Source organism: Sceloporus occidentalis, unplaced genomic scaffold (assembly GCF_023333645.1).
Source record: "Sceloporus occidentalis isolate IW3139 unplaced genomic scaffold, rSceOcc1.0.p SCAF_17, whole genome shotgun sequence".
Lineage (NCBI taxonomy): Eukaryota > Metazoa > Chordata > Lepidosauria > Squamata > Phrynosomatidae > Sceloporus > Sceloporus occidentalis.
Window position 1 is genome coordinate 7972634 of NW_028316997.1, and position 24162 is coordinate 7996795.

The window sequence follows — 24162 nt, forward strand, 5'->3', positions numbered from 1 at the left end:
CTCATTGACTGCCTGCTCTGTGCCCTTCTCCGATTACTCCTCCACAGGACTTACTCTTACTCTGTGTGAGCCCGCTTACTGAGGCATTAGGCGGCATGGCGGCCACAAGCTGGTGCCCCACCGCCCCCCCGCCCCCCCGGACCGAAGGTTTTATTTTAAAGATTTTTCACTTGAACAATCGAACTAGCTTTAGGGATAGGTGTGAATGTTTTTATAATGCAATGAAACCCAAGGTTATTATCAAGTAATGTTTCAGGTGTTGCAGAGAGTATTAGAATTGGCAGATTTAATGGGCTAAATACTTCTTATTTTCCAACAGATTCTGTTTCAATGTTTCTGTTGAAGTCATCATTTAGGTAATGTTTGCAAGGAGAATTAATGGAAATATGCCAAACAAAAGAGGTGCAAAGCACAGGGGTCAGCAACCTTTAGGACCTACTAAAAGATGCAAAGCTTAACATTTACAGGGAATGGCCCCCTATATCATGTTGTTCTACAGCAGAAAATCTTTGCCTCTTGCTGTATCCACACTAATGACTGTTTACGGCATATTACTTTGAGCCACAACTCATTAATCTGGGTAGAAAAATGACATGTCAGTGCTAGCGTCTGTACTTTTAGTCTGATATGTTGCCCGATTAGCCATCACGATGGACCACAATTATGTCAGCAAGTCAGATGTCTTTGCAGAAGTCCCTTTAGATTAAAGTGTATGTTATAAAATTAGAGCACTTGAAAGGAGGCAAGGGGGACCTTGTGAGAGGGAACCCAGCAACGGGTTTTTAACAACATCACCCAATTAGAGCTGAGTGATCTAAAACTCACTTAGAAATGGATTAAAACAAGAAGTTCTAAGTGTTTCCCTGACATTTCTGACCTCTGACCTTTACACTATTAAATCCAATTAAAAGCTGCTATGTACCTATTTCTCCACTCATAAATCATGCCATGACTCACTGCAAAAGCTTTTGAAGAATGATAACATTTTGTAGGAATGTATGATATATATTAACAGGAATCTTTTGTAAATGACAATAAACATGTATAGTAAATAACAAATTATGAATAGAATACTTACATGTTTTGGCACAAACACAAAAAAGGATTCATAGATGAATATCAGGGAAAATTGGCAGAGAACCCTTTGCCTTAATGATCATAATCAGTGTTCATCTACCCACAACATAATTAAATTCCACCTGTTTTTCACATGAGATAGTACTGATAAAGTAAAGCAATTTGTAAAAAAAAAACAAAAAAAAACCCCAGCAGTACATACAATGATTTTCTATCTCCTATGAAACTATAATCCCAATCATCCTCCATTAACAAGGATGTATATGTTCCCAATTCAATATAAAAAAGAAAGTATAAAGAAATGTGAAAACATGTAATATGTAAACTGTTTCACACAGTTTACATATTTGATGTAATAATCAAAAAACACAAATATTCGCAGAGTATTAGGATAACTGGAAAATGTGTTCTGTACGAGCAAAATGAAAGGCATGAGAAATTATTTAAAATTTGTTATGTAATATTTCCATATTTGAGAATGTTAAATGTGATGCAGTCGCCATAGCAACCATTGTAATGTTCCCAGTTATTGCGCTGCCATCTTGCACCAGAACTGCTTTTTATTCATAGCCCCATAGTATTGTAGAGGAGAGTGGGCTTAACATGATTGGCTAAGTGTGTGTTTATTCAGTTAAAATGGTTTTCCACATAGCTGTGATTTCCGTGTTTATTATGTGCTGTTTTAATAATATATATTTTTTTATGTATTTCTCATTTGTCATGTTTCCCTCGTTTCCTGTACGGACAATAATGTGAGTTTCTATATCGTATCACTAGTTCTGATACCCATGACCATCACTGAGCTCTAGAGCATGCAGTAAACTGGTAAGGTGCTCACACATGTATCACTCTCCCAAGGGTAATACTACAGTGTTTCCCTTTCTATTAAGATTCAGATTACAATTTTAGTCATTAATTTCAATCTAACTCCAAATACAAGTTACTAAGTGATTGTTATAGCGCCGAATGGATGTCTGCCAGTGATAATGACATCTCAATGAATATCAATGATAGTTAAGGCTGCCAGCAGTACAGCTTAAAGCTGATTAAACCATTTATTTATTTATTTACTGAAGTCCGAATGCACTGTTTCTGGTGAAGAACATTAGGTAGGATTCTTTATGTCAAACATTTTATTTCAAGAGCTATAGTAGAAGATACTGTAGATTGCAAAGGTATTACCGCCCATCATTGGCCAAAAGGCCAGCAGGAGGACCAGAGCTACTTGGTCCCCTTCCAAAGAGGTCTTCAAAGGGTGATGGCTAAAAAGACAGCTTATCTCCCTAAACTTCAGTGTTTACAATGACCAATACATACTATACGTCTATGTAAATTGTGATGCTGACTTAAATGTATACAGTCTCAGGCACATATTAAGGCTGACATTTTAGGATTTGTCATCTATCTTATCTGCCGATAAGTTATATGTAATAATAGTTGAATTACCAGAAATAATTTTTTTCTACTAAATAGTAAACTGTAGGGAGCTCTCCAATTAAGGATTAACTATGTATTATCTGACACATCTCATTCCTTCTTACATGGCAAACATGAGGCACCTTTATAATGGAAAAGTAATACCGTACATTAAAATGAGACTTCTAATCTATGTATTTTACAGGAATGCCCATTATTTAAGTTAGCAAAAATGATGACTACAGTCAACTATGTATATTGATCAAAGTCAATGTTATTGTGGTGGTATATACGAACAAGAACGTGTCAGTTGTTGGAAGTCCAGTATATACTTTGCAAAATTGACATGTATATACTGTAAGGTGCAAATAGTTTTACTATGACCTGTGAGTTAAGGGGCAGTTATTGTATGTTTGCCCTGTGTTTTGCACACAACCTATTACAGCTAATATCAATGTAGAATAAAGATATAAATAGTCAAACCCGCAGGAACCTTTCATTCAAGGTATTCATTAGAATTTTTTCTCATCATTTATTTGGCTGTGCTCTTAAAGTCAATTGTTAAAGAGCAGCATAAATGTCACACAAATGCCACTTAATGACTTTTCATTGGCACTGCTTCACAAAAGTCATCCGCACAGATTTGTATTTTTTCCCACCATTGTTGTAATTTTAGCACAATTTACAATATACAGAAAGCCCTTCCTCTGGATAATTGTCACTGAACTGCATGGAGTATTTATGCATTTTTATTCTACAAAGAATAGGCGGTAATCAGAGTTCATCCACAGAATAGTTGCCTGGTGCATGTGCAGGGTAGCCTGCAATAAAATGAATTGGCCACAGATACTGTATACTTCTCCCAGCACAACACACATTAAACTACTTCCTACTAACAGATTCATTCATTGTTCAACACGGCTGCCAGTGTGCAAACAATTGACATTATGCTGCTACGCTATTGTTGAAAATAAGTAACTATTCTTACAACTACCACACTAAGGTCAAGTACATAAATTAACATTAGAATTAGAAAAAAATAGTTTTCTTATATAAAATATGTTTGTAGAGTATCCATGTGGATTATTTTTAGGACTCTAAAGACTCTCCCAGCAGGTGGTATTTTGAATACGTAGGGATACATCCAACAACTTCTGTAGATTTACAGCGTCAGTAACCCCAGATTTGTTTTCAGGGATCATTGAACCAAACTGTATACGATTCTTGATACCTCCTGCTACATAAACAATGTTTTTTTTATACATAGGCAATGGGGATTATTATTATTTATGGATTTATATACAGTAGAGCCATTGTAATCTGCAGCACTGTACACTGGATAAATACATGATTGCAAGTTTAAATGATTAAACTGTTACGGTTTATCAGTACCAATGCCAGGTCAATAAACAAAGTAGAATGTGGTGGAAACAAACTGCTTTACACTATATGAAAGACTCTATGGAGCATGCTGGGGAGCATGTACATTTCTGACATGACTGTTCAAAAAAAATATCCCAGGAAATAAAATCTGAAAGTTCACTACATCTTTAATTGTTATTCTAAACATCTGGTATTTTCTGTAATACCAGACATAAATCTAAAACTTTCCCTCTACAACACGTGAGCAAGAGAAACCTGATGAAGTGGCTGAGCTATGGTGACTTCTACCACAGTAGACATCCTCAAGACGTGTTGTATATCTTACTGCTTAGAGGGCCTTATTCATATGACCTACAGGAGAATAATTGGGACTTGATTTACACATGAGAAGACTTAGGCAAAGATAGATATGGACAAATATTGTACACATGGATTTGTGCAGAGCCAAAATTTAAATTCATTCTCTGCCAGTCACAGGGTCTAACAACATGACCTAACAAGACAGCCTAGAACACATTGGAGAACATGCAAAAGGAGTCATCTGGTTGCAGGATGGTGAAAATGCTCCAGTCACAGGACCAACCAATATAACCTTTTACCTGTTTGTACCATAACTAAACATTATTCCCTTTGTACCTGCAGCCTGTTTAAAAGTGAACTGTACAATAGTGTCTTATTTCATTTTTACTTTATTTTCAGATTTTCCCAACTTCTGCCCCCTTGGATGGTGGTACTTCATTAACAATATGTGGATGGGATTTTTTTCTTAGTAATAACAATTTTGACTTTACAAATACCAAAATCCTTGTTGATAAGGAAAAATGCAAAATAGATGGAAAATACAGTAACCAAAACAAGTAAGAACTTTTTTTTTTTTAAAACAAAATATGTTTATATAAACAACACCAAATCAAAAGACCATAGTTTGTATTTTTATGAAATTGTATTTTAAATCTTTAGGTTGGTGTGTAAAACTGGCTCTGTAATCAGCCCCAAGTTTAACGTAAGCAGTAGCGTATCTAATGGAAAACAGGCTGCCAGCTTTAACACCTTTTCTTACGTGGTAAGTTGTTCTGACAATTTTTAGAGAGCCGGATGAAGCCACATGACATCTTAAGATCTGTAAGACAATAATACAAATCATTTTATTTGTTCTAGGACCCTGGGATTTCAAATATTAATCCACATTATGGACCAAAATCGGGAAGAACATTGCTTACTGTGAAAGGTCATTATTTAGACAGTGGTAGAGACAGGAACATTTACATTGGAGAAGAAAAATGTGTCATCAAAAGGTAAAAAAATATATTTAAATGCAATTTTATTTATTTACGGCATTCACAATACGCCACATAATGTTTAATCAAACATTATCTCCTATATACACAACACTGCCGTTTAACAGTGCTGTTATGTATTATGATTGTGTAACAGAATCTTGATAACCCTTGTGAAAGATACTTACATCTTCTATCTTCTATCCAACAGTGTATCCAGTACCTTTATAGAATGCTATACACCCAAGCAAACTACTGCTGCTGCATTTCCCGTAACTCTACAAATTGACAATGCCAACAGAGAAACAAACATAAAGTTTATCTACAAAGAAGATCCCATTGTTATCAAAATCCATCCAGCAAAATCTTTCCTAAGGTATATAACTTTTTGCTTTACATAAATCACACTTCAGAATCCCATCACCAAAAGCCTTAGCAGACTCTCTTTCCAGATATGCTTCACATACAATATATTGTCCATTTTAACAGTTCCCTTAGCATTCCTTCCAAATCCTGTCTGCTCTTTTCTAAACAATTTTCCGAAAAATCGTGTCAAGAAAAGTTTTAGAAAGGTGCAGATACTTCAGATTTTTCATTTGGTACACATGGCCTAAATTTTTATTACATGATAAATTATTATGGAAATGTTGCAACCAGTGTAAGGGAATTTGTAAAGCAGCACACTTCTCGTTGGTAGATCAAACGTGCCATAATTCAGATTTTTATCTATCATTTGGTTGATGTGATTAAGCTACACAGCTATTTCAGCTACTTAGAGTATCTGGCATGTTTTAAAGATTATAGAAGATTAATGAACAGGGTGTGTGGGTGAAAAGGCTAATCACTGGCGTTCTGAAAAGTAAGTATTATTAATTTGCTTTATAGTCTATGTAAGGAAGTGTTTGTGGGTTCTATCAATAATTAAAAAGAGGTATGGTTATGATACACCCATGCGTGTTGTCCCGATGGCAATACAGCTTTCCAGCAGAATCAGTTTTAACTTCTTTCTTCTTTCTACAGTGGTGGAAGCTCCATTACAGCCCAAGGGATAAACTTGAATGCAGTCGATTCCCCAAGAATGCTAATCCAATTGTCAAAACCAGATTTACGCTACAATGTGGTGAGTTCATCACGGTCTCTGACATCAGTTGTGGTTTTCAATACATTGAATGTATTTAAATAGGATACTCTACCATGCTTTTTCTGTTGGTATCACCTTTGAAAACAATTTTCTGTCTCTAAATCGTTTCAGTGTTTAAAAACTGCTCTGTTGAACAGGTTTTGTGTTTGATCCAGGAATGATTGAGTGACCCTCTTAACGTGTGCCAGGTGGCTAGATAAATATTTTATATTGCTGCATTTTGATTTTAAAAAGCATACAGCATCTCTTGTGTAGTGTGCACTAGCAAAGAACTTTGTATATAAGAAAATAAGGATTTCACAAATCATTGTGTGAAGTGGCCTCTAAATAACACATTGTCATCTAATAAAAAACACTAGAAAATATCCTGGCATCTAATAAAACTACCCACTAATAAACCATGCATAACCAAACTATATCTGACTGTTCAGCTATCATGTATGTATAGCCTTTTAGATCTATTTTATGATAACTGGGCAGAGGATAGGGATTATCACAGCAGTTTTTCCAGGTGGATGATGACTATGTGACGCAATGTTGCTTGGGCTACGGAAATAAAAATAGCTCAATAAATAACAGAAATATTTTCTGTAAATCCCTGATATTATACTCCTCTGAATAGCTCATACTGTTCTTTAAATAATCACTGTTGTGTCTGATTTATATTTTCTTCCTAGTACATGTTAAATGTCACCTAATTCAACTGAGCCTGACAGGAATAGAAGGCTGGTTTCTCACTGGTTTACTAAAATGCTAAACAACCTGGTAGTATGATGGAAATATCCCGCAAGAAAGGGCAAGGCCAGGCAGTTCCCATGATGGAAGCTAAAATAAGTGAAAGGGGGAACTGAGAAGATGACACAGTGCTTGTGTACACCATTTCATTGAGACTAATGATTCCTCCTCGCAATCTTAGACTTTATTATAACTGTTGTCTGTTTCAGATGATCTCTTACACAAAACTACATATGTTACTGTGTTAACATTTTAACCCTTTGCCAAAGCGTTGGAACATCAAGGCAACCTGTAAAGATGTAACGTCTGGCAGTTGCTGTATGTTATTCTTAATCATACTTTGAGGTGTCAGATCATACAGAAACGGTCGCACAAAAAGGCTGCCAATCTTTGAACATGAAACAATACACTAACAATGTAGATCCAGCACTAGTAGAAATTGTGAATTCATTATAGTGATCCCATATAAAACAGTTTTTATACACAATGTTGTATAGATGCTATATGCAACCATGCATTGCCCATTCTCCAATGGATGTCATTAAATCACATATATATTTCATAAAGCGGTGATAAGAAGTATATGTTCTCAGTCAACATATCAGGTTTATGATGCATTTCTCTTTGTTATGGACTAAAATATGATACTTAATTTCCCCCAATACAATAAACAGAAATATAACAATGATATTCACTTTTCCCATTAAAATGTATATAATTCAATCACACAGAAGGGTGCTGCTTCATAGGTACTGTTCTAATTGAGTAGCCAGTAGATTAAATTACAGCATTTCCTCATTGTTCTGCAATCCAATATTTCTTGAAAACTAAAACCATCATATTCTTCAATTGCTAAAACCAATTTAGAGCTTAAAATGTCATGTCAAATCACATAACAGCAAGGTCATCGCAAATGAGATTTCCCTGCCCTTACCAATCAGTCACATTGCATCACTTCTAAAGAGTATTATTAGATTTTTACCATTCCGTGAGAGCATCTTCTACACTGACCTCCCGGGGTAAAATGCGTAGTCTGCAATTGTGAACCTGTTCATTGGATAAAATACAAAAGAATTGTGTAAACAGGCGCTTCAGTGGTTAATATTATAGTGCTGCAACCTTCTGTGAACCGCTCTGAAGTGCTCACAATGTATACCAGTGGTGAATAACTACACCCTTATGTAGTAATATCAATTTGAAGGAATAATGAATACAGGATATCATAGTATAACACTGTATAAAAATTGGATGTTTTTCCCAGCTTCTCGAAGAGAGGTTTTAGGTGAGCAGTCCTCTGCCCACTGTTAATTGCCCCAGGAGACCCTCACTAGGGTTCTAGATAGTGAGGATTCAAAGTATCCTCCTAAAAAGACAGATACAAAATGTAAATTAGAATCACAATATAATAAAAAACATAATATCTGCTTAAATCAAAGTATGCAGTAAGGATCCTCCAAAAAAGCAGGTAAAAACACTGTTTTACTTAGCTCCCAGAGCCTAGAATGCCACAGTCCCAGATACATAGCAGATATTATGTTTTTTTTATATAAAATGCATTCAAATTTATACATTGTAACTTTGAATTCTGACTACCAAGGACTCTAGTGGGGATCTCCCTGTGCAAATAACCTAAAACCTGAGGGAGCTGGGGAAACACATCCAATTTTTATACAGTGTTATACTATGACAGCCTGTTTTATGTTCTTCTTTTGCAATGACGAGGGAGTTTAATTACTTACAGCATTAAATATTACTATTTTTTCAAATTGAAATTACTTCACAAGGTTGTGCCAATGTAATTAAACAGTGCAACACTCATATTATACACCATTGTTCTATGGGATAGCCTCAAAGATAGTTACATATACCACAGTTATTAATTTAAACAACTTCAGTAGATAACAAGGGCAAAGAATGTGCCACTAATATAATAAGAGAGAGAACTACACAATGTATGTGATGGTTGTCATTCAAGGAATATGTAGCCTTCTTCTGCGAAAATAGAGCTTTATTTCAGGGGCCTCCAGCAGTGAAGAGATGAGACGCTTTGACATTAAAAGAAAATCCTTGTTTTGACAAGGTGGAATTAGCTGTGGTTTAGATTACATCATTGGTATGAATGCTTTTGATAAAGACCCCTTGAATATTTGCGATGTTAACACATCAAGGTGTAGGAGGCATCATCACACAAATATACAATTTACATTCAAAATATTCTGGTCATTTGTAATGCCCTGTGCTTTAGGCTAGTGAAAGGATTTTTTCTAAACACTTTTGAAAAATATTAGAGCATCCATCAAAATGTACACCATATGAATGGGGTAAAGGATAGTGCATCCCTTTCTTTTTCCCCTGGTTCTCCAGGCCGGTTTCTTCTTTCTCTGGGCAGAGAAGCAGTGTATGGTCACTCCCTGGCCATATCCTGCGGCTCCACACTCACTGCCATCTCACCCCCACCCACTAAAAGCTGTCACTATGTGTAACCACCCCCTCTTCACAAAGTCAATAAGAGGGAGATCTCAAGGTGGGTCTACCATGGGAAACGTCCAGTTTTCAATTTATCTTGCAGATGCTTACCAGTTATTTTACACAGACCAATATCAGGTGTACACGTAATGTAGTTCATACACATTGGGGTTACATGTAAAGAGTTACTCTAGTGCAAAGTTTAAAAACAGGGTCTTATAGCCATAGGAAACAATGGAATGGTCTAACCAACAGGAAGATTTCATAATAAAAATGTATCTGTCACCAACAAATGTAATAGACGTACCACTAAAAAAACAGCATGGCAGTTTTAAGATATTTTTAGTAATGCATTTCTAATTTACTGAGAAACGTAATATTCTATGGGTATGTTGGGCATTCATTTAACTGTCGTCCTATTTCCTCCTTTCTATATTAGTACTAACAAGCATTTCAATCAATAGGTACATATACGCAGTGAATCCAAAAAAAGAGGCATAAGAGAGTATTCTAAGAATCCTAAGTGATTTAAAAAAAAGTGATAATACATTAGTAAATATGTTAATAAACAAGAACCGCTGGCTCCTTCTCAGTGATGGGTACCATGTCATTGGTATGGTAAGACATAGGAACATCCCTACAGGTATCTTAAAACCGAGTTTTGTCTGTTTGCATAACAATTTCCCTTCCCCTTGCATCTTCCTCAAAAATATTAAAATATTTATATAAAATTAATAATGTAAATAGCACTGCTTCATTTTAAATTAAGTTTAGTCTGTTATAATGTAAATTATTTCACATTTAATGAATATTAAAGAAGTGCCTGCATCCTCTGTATGAGAATCAGGAGCATTTATCATGTGGGAGAGATGGAATACTTCTCCCTAGTAACGATTTGTCATCTTCCCAACTCTCTCATTTCTCCGAAAAGAAGTTTGGCAACAGATAAGGCTGTGGCCAACTGCAATATTATCTCCCTCTGTACTCATCTGTGTTTAAAGAGAACTGATATTTTTCGTGTATAATGTTTTGTAAGTGAAAACATGAAACATATAATCTGACATTAGATAAAAGCTATTCTATCCGTTTAGTCTGCCAGTGTTTTTTGGGGGTTTTTTTTTCTGCTATAGAACGTCAAACATTTCTTGGTAATGTTCATTCTTATGTTTAGAATGGCTTTCTGTCTCTTATGCATGCTTTAAGATTATCTATTAGTTATCTCAAATATTAAATGCAATGGTTAAGTAAATAAACAAATATTAAATGTCATGGGTTAAACAAACATATGTAATATATATATTATTTCCCAGAAATAACTATTTTATTTAATTTTGCATCATTTGTAATTTTTGCCACACATTGAACTCAGTCTTAGACAAAGCTTATTTTGAACTGCACAATGAAAACCACTATGTCTTTAAGACATTTGCTTACTTTTCGGTCAGTTTTTGATATTTCTGTTTTAATGTATGTGATGGGACAAGTCACAGCTGAACCTTTAGTCTGCTCTTTTGCTTATAGTACCAAGGAAAATTACATACCGTATTGGCTCGGATATAGGCCGCACCCGAATATAGGCCGCACCATAAAAGTAGAGCTGCTTTTTTAAAGAAAAAAATTTCTGCCCCCCCCCGTGATATGCTGCCCATCTGCCCCCAAGATTCCCCCCCCCGAGATATGCTGCCACTCTATCCCCCCGAGAAGTGCTGGCAGGGGAGGCTGTCTGAGCGCATCGGAGAGTAGGATGCAGATTCCCTGCACCGCTGCGGGGGATCTGTATCCTAACCCTACTGCATGTCCCGGGCATCGGGCGCTAGACCCCGAATAAAAGCCGCACCCCCACTTAAAAGACTTAAAGTGGGGGGGGGGGGAGTCCGGCCTATATTCAGGCCAATACGGTATATAGAATTTGATGGCAAATAACCAATGGGTCTGTCAATTTTTTCCAGACCTTAATCAGTCTTCGGTCTTGTCTTAGATTCAGGTTTTCTTTATGTCTGCCCCATGCGTGTTTAAATTCCCTAACCGTATTAGTCTCTACCAGAGACGCTGTAGTTTTAGATTATGACCTCTTGTTCTAACATTTCTCCTATTTGAAAAACTTTCTTTCTGTCCTTTGTGTTGTGTAACTCACTCTCTAAAATAAAGAATGAGGTTTACAGCATTATTTTACAAAACCCTTTATCACTTCTTTCATTTCAACAATTAAGCATCACTTTTATTTCTACGATCTGTAATAAAATGCTCCCCTGCCTTTCTGATGTTTCTGCATTGTGAGTTATGTTGTTCATACCTTTGGCCCTGGGTAGTAAACAGATGAAATATGTACCAGTGCAGTAATTGACTTATGAAATAAGAAATCTAATAATGTAGAATTAAATCATTTGTATAGTATAATGTCAGTTTAATCATCAGTCATTAGTAAATGTGTGACTTATAGGTGAATCTTAGTTGTCCTTTCACTTTTTCTGTCAAAGTTTAGAATGAATGTCATGTGAGTATAATTCATAGGCTCATAAACATACATTTCTAATAATATCTCATTTTGTTTTCCATTTAGTCTTGTATCCATAGATCTGCATCAGAATTAATTTGCTGCTGTACCCCTTCCTTGAAAGATTTAAATCTGGAGCCACCCATTTTCACCAAGGTTTCCTTCATTATGGATGGAGTAACATCTACTAACTTTGAATTTACTTACGTACTTAATCCTGTTTTTGAAACATTCGAAAAGCCATTCATTGTTTCAGTGGGGAACAAACATATCTTAGAAATAAAGGTAAGTGAAGATGTGGAAGCAAGATTGTTATATGCTTTTATTTCAAAAACTAGAGTCCAGTACTTCAAAGGGAAACTCAGTAATAGCTTGACATATCATGATGTGCCCTCAGGCCCACACTCTTTGTTGCTTCTACTCAAAATTATGTAGCTGGTCAAAGGGTTGGCATCCCGGTTTCACCGGGACAATCCTGAAATAAAGAGATAAGTCCCGAAATCACATCTTTATTTCCCAGAAACCACTGAGGTGGTGGGGATTGGCAACCTATGTTAGTGTGAGCGTCTGTGTATTAGTGTGAGTGTCTGAGTCTTTTACTGTGAGTGTCTGGGTGTGCTTACATGTTGTATTTTATGTTATTGTTTGTGGGGGTGATAGTGTGTCTGTGTGTTAATATGATTGTCTTTATGTAGATGTAGATGGGTATACTAGTGTGTGAGTGCGTTAGTGTGTTAATGTGAGCTGTGTCTGTTAGTATGTGTTAGTATGTTTTAGTGTCAGTTTCGAGATAAGTGTTTGAGTATGTATGTGTGTTAGTGTGTGTCTATGTTAGTGTAAGTATCAGGGTGTGTGTTAATATCTAGAAATGTGTGTATGTGTTGGTGTGTGTTAGTGTGAGTTTCAGAGTATGTGATTACCTCTGTGTGTCAGTGTCTGGCTATGTGTGCATCTGTGTGTGTCTGTCAGTGTGTTTGTAGGAGTTTCAACGTTTGTGTGAGTTGGTGTGAGTATCCGGTATGTGTTAGTATCTGGATGTGTGTGTTAGTATGTGTGGGTGCAAGTGTCAGTGTCTGGTTGCAGGTGAGTCAGAATCTGTGTATGTGTTAGTGTCTGTGTTAGCATTAGTGTCTGTGTGTTACATGATTGTGGAGATGTGTCTCACGTCTCTCCTGCCAGTTTTCTATAATCTGTCTTCCTCTCTTTCCTCCTTCCTTTCATTCTCTTCTTCACTCATCCTACCGCTCTCTCCTTTCTCTTGTCCCTCTTTTTTATTGTTTCCCTCTTTCCTCTCCCACATCTTTCATTCTTTTTCTTTTCTGTTTCATTTCTCTCTGATGAATATGAAGAAAAATGTGTAAATTATAAAACCACCACCCCTGTCCACACCCTTGTCACCCTCGTGATCACTCCCCAGGGAGCAACCAGTCAAAGATTGTCCAGGAAATGGCTTGGTAAAAGGTGGCAACCAAATGTACAAAACCATGGAGTGATGTTTACTTCAAAAATGTTAACACTGTAAGCAGCTTACTTACTGTGACATCCATGATACTGTAAGGGTAATTGGAAATTGTTTGGTAAAAGTTCCCATATTGGAAATTGCAAACTCTCTAGAAAGGACTATTGTATTGAAATCAGATAGCTAGCTCTGTTTTAGGTATTCACCTTCACAGTGAGATATGTTGGAGATATTTGGTTGAAATGGATGTCACAACACTACCTGAAACTTAATCTTTCTAAAACTGAACTCATTATCTTCCCTCCCTCCATCTCCACTCCACTACCTGAATTCTCTGAATCATCATTAACAACACGACTATCTCTCCTACTAACCAGGCCCGATGCCTTGGGGTCATCCTTGACTCAAACCTCTCCTTCATCCCTCACATTCAGTCCCTCGCCAGATCCTGCCGCTTGCACCTAAAAACATCTCTTGTATCCGCCCATTCCTCACCCAAGAATCCACAAAAACTCTGGTTCATTCACTTTTCATTTCCGGTCTTGACTACTGCAACACTCTTCTGGTTGGTACTCCACTGTCTCGACTCTCTCCTCTACAGTCTATCCTAAATGCCGCTGCTAGGCTCATCTTCCTTGCACGTCGCTCCTCTTCTGCTTCCCCCCTCTGTGAAACCCTCCACTGGCTCCCAATTACCTTTAGAATTAAATTTAACATCCTGGTACTGACATATAAGGCAATCCATAATACTGCTCCTCCGTACATTTCTGACCTCATTAGCAAATACTCTCCTACTCGATCCCTACGTTCCTCCCATGGGCTAAGGCTCTCCTCCTCACTCATCACCTCTTCCTTTTCCTGTCTACAAGATTTCACTCGAGCTGCCCCATATCTCTGAGGAACCTTCAGCATTCACCCTCCCTCCCAACATTCAAGAAACATCTAAAAACCCACTTCTTCAGAGAAGCCGCACCATCTTAGCTGCTAGAACTTCCTTGTCATCGATACAATCACCACACTACCTCTCACCCTTTCTCTATGCCTTATGTTTGTCACCCCATTTCCCTCTAGATTGTAAGCTTGCAAGCAGGGCTCTCTCCACCAAATGTATTGATTTGTCTTAGTCTGTCAATTCTTGTCTTGTCATATCCCTTGAATTTATGTATTGTATTAAGCGCTGCGTAAACTGTTGGCGCTATATAAATAAAGGATAATAATAATAAAAATAATAATAAACTCTTTTTTTCTCTCTGAAGAACACATAAAAATATTGCAGGGCAGAAGAAGGCAGTCTTAATGCTAACAACATGGGGGTGTTGCGCGATCCTGGGCTTGGCTCCATTTTATCTATAAACAAGCTATATATATAGGTTCAAAGAAAAGTTGTTTTTTTACATTTTTTTTTATGTTCTGGTTGCCCAGTTAATCTTGCCATTTTATTTTTCAGGGAGATCATATCGATTCTGAAGCTGTGAAAGGAGAAGTACTGAAAGTTGGTAATAAGAGCTGTGACATTGTTCAGTCCAAATCAGATTCTGTCTCTTGTGCCATTCCCACTGATCTGTTAAAATCCAACAGCGAGTTAAAAATAGAGGTACGTACTTTGTGCTCTACTCATCTCATGCACACTACTGGTAGGCTCAACAGAATTTCATCTTTAGCATTACGTTGGTATGCCTTAATTGACAGTGATTTTCTAGTACTCACTTACACGCTGGCATCAAAACGCTGCATTTGTTTGTGCATTTCGATTTCGCGTTATATTATGGGCTTTTTAGGTTTGATTGTGTCTTCTGAAAACTCCACCAGTGATTGAACAATGCCCCTGCCGTGAATGTGGAATGTAAATAACCCGCTAATGATTTAAGTGGCATATTTGTAGTTATTAGCAGAGCTGTACCAGGCAGGTGCAGTTGTCAGCGTGATAATTTCTCACTAGGGAGTCACCAATGCATGATAAATAGCTATAGGCTAATTCAGTGTCATGTTTTTTAATATATAATGAATCTTATTTTAAAGGGACCCTCCAGCTATCATATGTACTTTAATGTATATGATAGCTGTGTAAACCATTTCAATTTTCGAAGTGCCCCACTTTTAAATGCAGTTGGGAATGCATCCAGCAATCTGCATTACGCATTGATCAGTCCAGCAGCAGATTGATAACACATTCTCAGGACCCCTTCTCTATGACCCCATGTACAGTTAGGGGGAAAAATGATTGCGCAAGTGGTCCTAAAGACAATTCTTTTTGTAACCTTTCCTGCATCTCCCACTTGCTAAGAGACATATTCAATGGTATTTATTAATATATACTGGCACCCCCCTCTAATGAAGAGTTCATATTAAATAAGTCTATGACCAATAGAATGTTCCTTCTGATTGTGCTACAATAAATTAAGTTAAGTTACAGCACACTTGTTACAATCAATGGATGAGATAAGAACAATGTGTTACTTTTGTGATAGATGCCCTTAAGCAGGACAATGGAGATAAGGTTCCAACCATGTTCTTTTTTCTTTTCGGTGCAAAGTTCGTGCAAGGAATATCCTCTGTCGTCATTGGCAAAGTGATGGTTCAACAGAATCAGGATTTCACAGGAGTAATCACTGGTGTCATGGCTTGCGTAATTCTTCTGTTTATAATACTGGGGCTTTTTGTGTGGATTAGAAAGAGAAAACAACTGAAAGGTAAAGAAAGACATTTTCTGTTGTATGATCTGTTGTATCTTTTTATTGGTCCTGCTTTCTCTCGAAAGTGTAATTCTCATTAGTTACCTGACAATTATTCCTTTGCATATTGGCAAGGTACAGGGGGTGATCTGGTTCTGTATGATGGAAGAGTACATACTCCACACTTGGACAGACTTGTGAGTGCACGGAGTGTTAGTCCAACCACGGAAATGGTGTCAAGTGAATCAGTAGACTACCGAGCCACCTTCCAGGAAGGTAGGATAAGTGTTCCTTTGTTTTAACCTTGTGTTTATACATACACAATTCTCTTGCTTTGAAAGGATGATCTGCGAGCCATTACATTTATCATTTATTCAAACCTAAAAGATCAATCTTGTGCTCTGTCAGTGGCCACAAATGTTCGGGGCACCACGCAAAAAAATCATGCTGGTCAGCCTCTTCAATAAACAGAATCTAGAGAAATAACATTATCAAATTCGTCCGTAATAGCCCCTGGCAACAATGTTCCCTCTCACAAATAAATGATCCCAACGAAACAATAAAATAAATGTTGTTAGTGTATTTTAAACTAAAATATGAAAAAGGTATTGTCACGGTTACCAATGTCATTTTCTGTTTTAATTTAATTACATTTTTTTGGTGGGGAGGATGGAGTATTGGGATCTTGACCTATTTTCTTTCATTTACTCCTTATTTTGAGTGACTACAGTTGGGCTATAGGTGTATTGTTGGTGCCATATTCTCATCTCCAATGCTGGCGACTTGTTAGTCATTATATAGAAGGTGGCTAAGAAGGGGTTTTCAATCAAGGAATCATGTTTGGGATTACAGATCTAGAATCTAAAATAGTGATAGTAAGGTAACATGGTCTTATCATAATACTTCTTAGTTTACAATGTTTCCATGAGTCAAAAAAAGTAAGTTTATTGTCTTTGTAAAGGTAAGTAAATTCAGACAGTCTGCTCTTTAAATAAAACCAATTTTAAACTGGGCTCTGATTTGATGGCTTGGGGTATTACATTGTGTACTTTAAGGGTTACGCAAACAAGACAGTTGACTCTGAACAAGAAATAGAGGCCTAACCTGATACTATTACGCTTTCAATGGAAGCGAGGTTGGCTGAGAATTGCTCTATCCTAGCACTCAATACAGGTAAAAATACAAAATGTCTATTATAAAATCAAAATTAAAATATTCACCCATCTGCAAAACAGCAACCCTCCCCCACACATAAAAAGCAGATACCAAATAATAAGAAAAGGCATGCTATAAAACACATATTTACACAAACTGCTGAGAAAAGGAGTATATTGAAATATGCTGTTAGAAGCAAGTCGAAGCTAAAGCAACGGAATAACACCAATTGAATTGGATCCCCAGTCCGTGGTAATAATATAACTGCTGGATTTAGAGCTATCCATATAATTAAGCCGCTACTCTCAATGTATATAGGATCAAAAAACAGTGTAACAACTTAAACTAAAACACAGACACTCAACTGAGTGGTGTGTTGTGGGGAGGGTTGCTGGCTTTGCTCCTTGGTTAATTTTAAATCTATAATAGGCACTTTGTATTTTAGTAATTTACCTGTATTCATTGAGTGCTATGAATTGGGTTACTTTCTTTCTCATTATAGTTTATATTAATTAACCCTTAGCCCCCCCTAGCTTAGTTTGGGTTCAGGGACAGGTTTACTTAGTTCCCTAGGAGCAGCTACTCATTTGTTTTTTTCTGTACGGCATGAAGTCTCCTATGAAGTATCATCACATAGGACACTGAGGCACTGTCAGACTATTTACATTCTAATAAAACATGGGCTTTTTAAAAAACTTTTTTAAAACCGCTTAAAATCAACCACTTCCTGGCTTTTTCTTGGCTTCATACTTATCAAAGCTTTACAAAATGTAACACCCATCTGATGTGTCCTCTCAACAATGTGCAGTGGTAGTCAAGAGCTGATTACTTACTCCAGCTACAGACTCCCTTTCATGTCCAGATCGACCTGCAAATTATGGGGGTTTTTTTTATTAGAAATAGTATTAGTGCTTGGTCTAGTTTTATGTTCTGTTCAGCCTTGGTTCTGTCCCATACAGGTTTACATTTCCTCAATATATTAACCTCTAAATTTCACAAAAGAAGCAAGGTTCTGAGGTGCAGTAATGGTTTTTGTGTTCACTGACCAGAATAAGGATTTCTCAGTAAAATGCCCACTGCAGTAAAATGCCCACTGTTTTAGATGTATTCAAATATAAAGCAAAGAACCTGGAACTTCACCCCTGGCGGATACTAGTAGCTCCATTCTGTACCTTCCGCCAAGAACTGGAACTTGTGAATCCTATTGTGAAATGTGTGCTCTTTGTTTGTAATCTGCTTGGCATTTTCTACTAACCATTCAGCCGGGAATGAGCAACATGATCCGTACACGTCGGCCTTTGTATCATAAATGCTGTGACATTTGTTCTTATATTATTTGCTTTTCAGTTCTACAACTGAATACAATTGGAGGTAAACAATGAGTTGTTGTCGTTATTTTATCCTATTCAAGTTTGCTTATTCTAAGACAAACCTTATTAAATATGCATTTCAGATCAGTTTCCGCATTCATCTCAGAATGGATCGTGTCGACCAGCTCAGTATCCCCATAGGGACCTGTCTCCCATTTTGTCAAGTGGTGATTCAGACATAGCCAGCCCTCTGTTGCAGAACCAAGTCCACATTGACATAACTGCTCTAAGCGCCGACCTTGTGAAAGAAATTGAGCATATAGTCATTGGTGTGGATAGCCTTCTAGTGCACTTTAATAAAGTCATAGGCAGAGGTGAGTATTCATGTTACCAGAGCACACATATTCTACAATGTTCCAGCAGTTAAAGGGGAACTAATATATTAACTAAACAAATCTTAAAACAATAGTAGGCACAATTTCATAAAACATGCACACGGACACAATACGGTAGGGACGTGAACAATGTTCCATCTAATTTTTCTTTGTTGGCGTGCGCAGAAAATTTCTCTTGTGCAAAAATTTTCACAGAGCAAACATTTTGTGTGCACAATATCCGTGCCGCATAAAGTTTTAAAAAAATGATTATTATTTTCTTTTTTGGGGAAAAACTGTTGTGCGCACAATTTTTGGACGTGTGCGCTCTCTTAAAAATCTATGTGCGCACGCACAAGCGCACAGCTTAGAGGGAACACTGGACGTGAATATAGAGGAACATGGACTTGTGCCAGTCACTACTCGAGATCGGCATCCACAGTTTGGCATTACTGGTGGGAAGTGCCCAGTGTCACTGTAAACCTTATTAATAAATGCATGTCACAAGATGAGTTTAATTACCATACACAAATTTCAGATTACAAAGAGAAAAAATGTGACCCTCCGAGTATTGTGATCTGCTGCATACCCAAGGACTGAATTATTATATCTCTACACATACGTCAGGGCACTTTGGGAATTACTAATCAATATATACCTTATATTGAAAATGAAGAAACAGTTGGAAATAACGAAACTTGCCATGTATACAAAGCAGTTGACTAAGCTGTAATAATCAGTTTATGGTTTATTCTTAGAAATTTTTGTTGCAATCTGTATGCAGAGTGAGAATAACAGTGTCTATTCCACGTAGGGCACTTTGGCTGTGTTTATCATGGAACTCTTTTGGATACCGATGGAAAGAAAATTCACTGTGCTGTGAAATCTCTGAACAGTGAGTAAAATTACTTTGCATTAATTACATCTATATGATGTATCGGGTAATTTTCGGTTCATAAATTCATATCAATGGTCTGATATTGAAAATATATTCAGAATACAAAAATATCAATGGGCAAATATTTCTGGGAAATAAGTCTCCATCCGGACTCTGTAAAAGGGTACAACTGGTTACTCTACTGTGAAGGCATTTCTATATGCACTACGGGGGGCGAAACCATGCTTTTGTGAAAAGGAAAGTAATGAGCATCTGTGCTTTATTTTAACACTTAACTGTATTCCTGTGTTAATGTCTCACGTGGTTCTAGGAGCAGAGTGGTGTTATGAGATGTGAATAGGTAGAAATACTACAGAGACATGACTTTATGTAACATTTTAGTCTTTTAACAAAGTAAGTGGTTCAATTGCAGGGGAATAAAGCTGCTTTAAGAAGGCCACACATTGTTATTCTTTTCCTCTTTACATTGATGTAATTGCCCCAAGGGAGAAAATTTATCTGCAGGATATTATTTATTGATTTATATAGCACTATCATATTCTGCTGTGCTGTACAATGAGATTTTGTAGAACTATATCATTTATATTTTATGACCTATTGTACTGTATATGGTGTTGTTTGTGTACCTAATTAGCATCAAAATAAAATTTAAGTAAGCAGGATTAATTTAAGGTGCTGGTTCTATTCTTGATTGGGAGTTGATAAGAGTACTGGTAGGATATTTTGTTTACTTCTGGAGTTGGGAAGTAGGGATCAGGCCCGGACTGGCCATCGGGCACACCAGGCATTTTCCCGGTGGGCCGGGCGGCCCAGGGCCGGATTGACGTAGGGGCTGATGGAGCTGCAGCTCCAGGCACCTACCTTAAAATAGGCTCAGTCAGGACCGGACTGACTGGGCCTATGCGGCCGCATTAATGCAGGGCATAAGGGGCACCTGCCCCTTAAGCCCGCAGCAACTGCGACCGTGTCTGCCTCTCTAGGAGGCCGGGCAACCCCCACCAGGGCCGGCCTTAGGGGTGCGAGGCCGCCCACGGCTTAAATTAAAACATCGGGGGGTTTTTTTGTTTACTTTATTTAACATTCTTCATGTTAAATAAAGTTTGTTTAAAAAAAAACAAACCGATGTTTTAATTTAAGCCCTGTGCGGCCGCGCACCCCTAAGGCCGGCCCTGGTGGGGGTTGCCCGGCCTCCTAGAGAGGCGGACACGGTCGCAGTTGCTGCGGGCTTAAGGGGAAGGTGCCCCTTATGCCCTGCATTAATGCGGCCGCATAGGCCCAGTCAGTCCGGTCCTGACTGAGCATCAATGGGGGCTGCCCGGCCTCCTAGAGTGGCGGACCCGGTCGCAGTTGCTGCTTACTCCGGCAACAAGGTAAGTAGGGTAAGGGAGGGGGGTGCAGTGAGAGGGGGGAGATGGGTTAGATAGAAAGGGGGAGATAGAGGGGGTACATAATGGGGAAGGGGGTACATAGTGATAAGGGGGAACATAGTTAGAAGGGGCAGATAAGAAGGGGATAGGGAGAGGGGGTAGTGTGAATGCGTACAAGAATGAATGAATAAATGTGTGGATGAATTGTGTGAATGCGTATGAGAATTAATGAATTCATGTGTGGATAAATTGCTTGAATGATTTGTGAGACTGCATTAATGAATATGTGTTATTGATTAGTGTGAATGAGTGAGTAAGTGTTTGTGTCTATCATGAATGTTTAAGTGATTTGGGGAAATGCAAAGATGGTACATGAAGGGTGGGCTTTAAAAATAAATAAATAAATAAAAATGGGCTGCTCAGTCTTAAATGCCCGGGCCTATTTTTTGTCCCAGTCCGGGCCTGGTAGGGATCATTAATATTATTACTATTCCTTTAGCTGCTTAGGATGTATGTTATGTATGTACGTTTTTTTTTATTTTGTTTGCTAGTTGGGTACTCTTTTGCATTTGAAAGTACAGATAAATACATTCAAAATGCATAAATGCAGCTAAAGGTTCACGTAATCCAATTTCTGCACCAAAAAACCTAACTGCTAACAATCTCACGACATATTCCAGCGAGATTGCTTTATCTGTGAATTACTTAGGCACATTATGGGAATTATGGGCATTAAAAAGCTACATTTCCTTCATTGGAATTAGCTTTTGTTTAGTACTGGCAAACCTCTTAATAACTATAAATCAGAATGAAGAATAGCATTTAGTAAAAACCTTAAACAACTATTTTAAGAATGTAACAAAGAATTACAAATAATGTTTGGCTTATTATTTTGTATAGGAATTACAGACATTGAAGAAGTTTCCCAGTTCCTGAAAGAAGGCATCATTATGAAAGATTTTAGCCATCCCAATGTCCTTTCCTTGTTGGGTATCTGTCTGCCTACCGAAGGTTCACCTTTGGTTGTTTTACCATTTATGAAACATGGAGATCTACGAAACTTCATACGGAACGAAACACACGTAAGTACTACATTACAAAACTGAATACACATTTGCAAGCACCTATGAGTTAAAGGCTCTTTAATGCCCAAAATTAATTAACACATTTGAAACAATTTCCTAAGTAGCATAGAAGTGTAAAACACATTGCATTTATTTTCATGTTATCTTAACCTGTGTGTAGAGCCCTGCTTTTATCCGGTACTTGTGCTTAAGTAAAAAAAAATGTAATGATATCCATAACTTAAAATAACAATAGTCAATAAAAGCAAATTCTTAATTATTGACCTTTAAAATAGACTTTAAAAATGTATCTAATTGTAATTGTTGAAGGATGGAGGAGAGTGTATAAAGTACTTCTAGCAAGAATGCCATCAAGCCTGAAAACAGCTAATCAGTAACTAACAATAAGCTAATTATGAAGATGGGCCCAGCTGCACTGATTAAACAAACCCAGTCCTTGATGTTATGGAGGGTGGATATAAATAAATTTAATTTAAAAACTCATACAGGCTAGTGTAGCTGCCTATACAACAACCAATTATCTATTCACGGACAGCGTCTATTAAGGCAGGAGGAGATAGTTAAGTGACTTTTTTTAAAATTTCAGTTGGTTGGCTGAATATTTACCGTTGTAACGTAAGCAATTACTGTAATGGTTATACTTATTTCTGCTTGAACTTTTTTTTTTTTTTTTTTTTTTTTTTTACAGAGCCCAACAGTGAAAGACCTCATTGGATTTGGCCTGCAGGTTGCAAAAGGGATGGAATACCTTGCAAGCAAGAAATTTGTTCACCGGGATCTTGCTGCAAGAAATTGCATGTAAGTGCAGAATTGTCTGGACTGTCACACGTATAGGTTCAGCTTCTGTAATCTTACTGTGCTAGCTGAGTATATATATTATGCATTCATCATGTATATTTTAAACATTATCATTGACGGACTATAATTTGCGGAGGTTTAACGTTTATGTGTTTATGAGATAAATAAGCCCGTTAAATTATACTGCTTTTCCAGACAAAATGCTCACAAGAAATAATGAATTGTACCAGCCCAGCATGCCCAAGAATTTCCATGGCAGAGAGATAGAGGTGGAGGGAGGTAAAAAGAGGGAGAGAGACCATCATTTTAATGGTGGGCCTATAGACTAGTGATTTTTATATACTATAGGTCATTTGCTTCATTGCTTATAATACCATGGGCAGATCTGAGAGGATAACGGGAAATTGCCTTCCTGAAGTCCAGGAGTTACCTCTTTATGCCACTAATTTCAACCCCGGGGTTGAGTGTGGTCACGTATTTTGGCGTTGCGTGACCCTGCTGATGTAGCGAGGCAGCTCGCTTTGTGTGTGTGAGCTGCATTGAAGACAAGCTAAATAAAGGGTATATGAGATGTGTGTGTCTGTCTGCTTGGGTTTGTGTGTGTCTGGTTATGTTAATGTTTATGTGTCTTGGATTGTGTCTGTGTCTGGTTATGTTGAGTGTGTCTCTGGATATGTGTTTGTGTCTGGGTATGTTGGCATATGTGTCTGAGTATGAGGCATTTGTGTCTGTGTGTGTCTGGGTAAGTGTGTATGTCTGGGTTAGTGTGTTTTTGTGTCTGGGTATGTTAGTGTGTGTTTCTGGGTACATGTGTTTTAGTATGAGTGATTGTGTTATTTTGAGTGTCTAGATAGGTTAGTGTAAGTGTTGGTGTGTGTTAGTATGTCTAGTTATGTTAGTGTGAGTTGAGTGCCTGGATGTGTGTTAGTGTTGAGTGTCTTTTTGCATGTATGTTAGTGTGAGTGTGTCTCCTGAGGCCAAGCTCTGGATCCGCCTCTATAACACTGGAGGCAGAATCATATTTTTACAACATTGTTTTAGTTTATAAAAGGCAC

The 24162-nt window shown here is 37.4% G+C and overlaps 1 protein-coding gene across 1 annotated transcript in view; it reads left to right on the forward strand.

The window, feature by feature from the left end:
- LOC149302799 (hepatocyte growth factor receptor-like) overlaps positions 1 to 24162 on the forward strand; it is a 55823-nt gene that overhangs the window by 19599 nt on the left and 12062 nt on the right. The window contains exons 5-17 of the mRNA XM_089481989.1: positions 4576 to 4733; positions 4837 to 4939; positions 5035 to 5171; positions 5365 to 5529; positions 6174 to 6273; positions 12056 to 12274; positions 14896 to 15042; positions 15982 to 16138; positions 16256 to 16396; positions 18729 to 18959; positions 19774 to 19854; positions 22125 to 22306; positions 22998 to 23107. Coding sequence (XP_089338115.1) covers positions 4576 to 4733; positions 4837 to 4939; positions 5035 to 5171; positions 5365 to 5529; positions 6174 to 6273; positions 12056 to 12274; positions 14896 to 15042; positions 15982 to 16138; positions 16256 to 16396; positions 18729 to 18959; positions 19774 to 19854; positions 22125 to 22306; positions 22998 to 23107 — 1931 coding nt within the window. The remainder of the gene's footprint in view (positions 1 to 4575; positions 4734 to 4836; positions 4940 to 5034; positions 5172 to 5364; positions 5530 to 6173; positions 6274 to 12055; positions 12275 to 14895; positions 15043 to 15981; positions 16139 to 16255; positions 16397 to 18728; positions 18960 to 19773; positions 19855 to 22124; positions 22307 to 22997; positions 23108 to 24162) is intronic.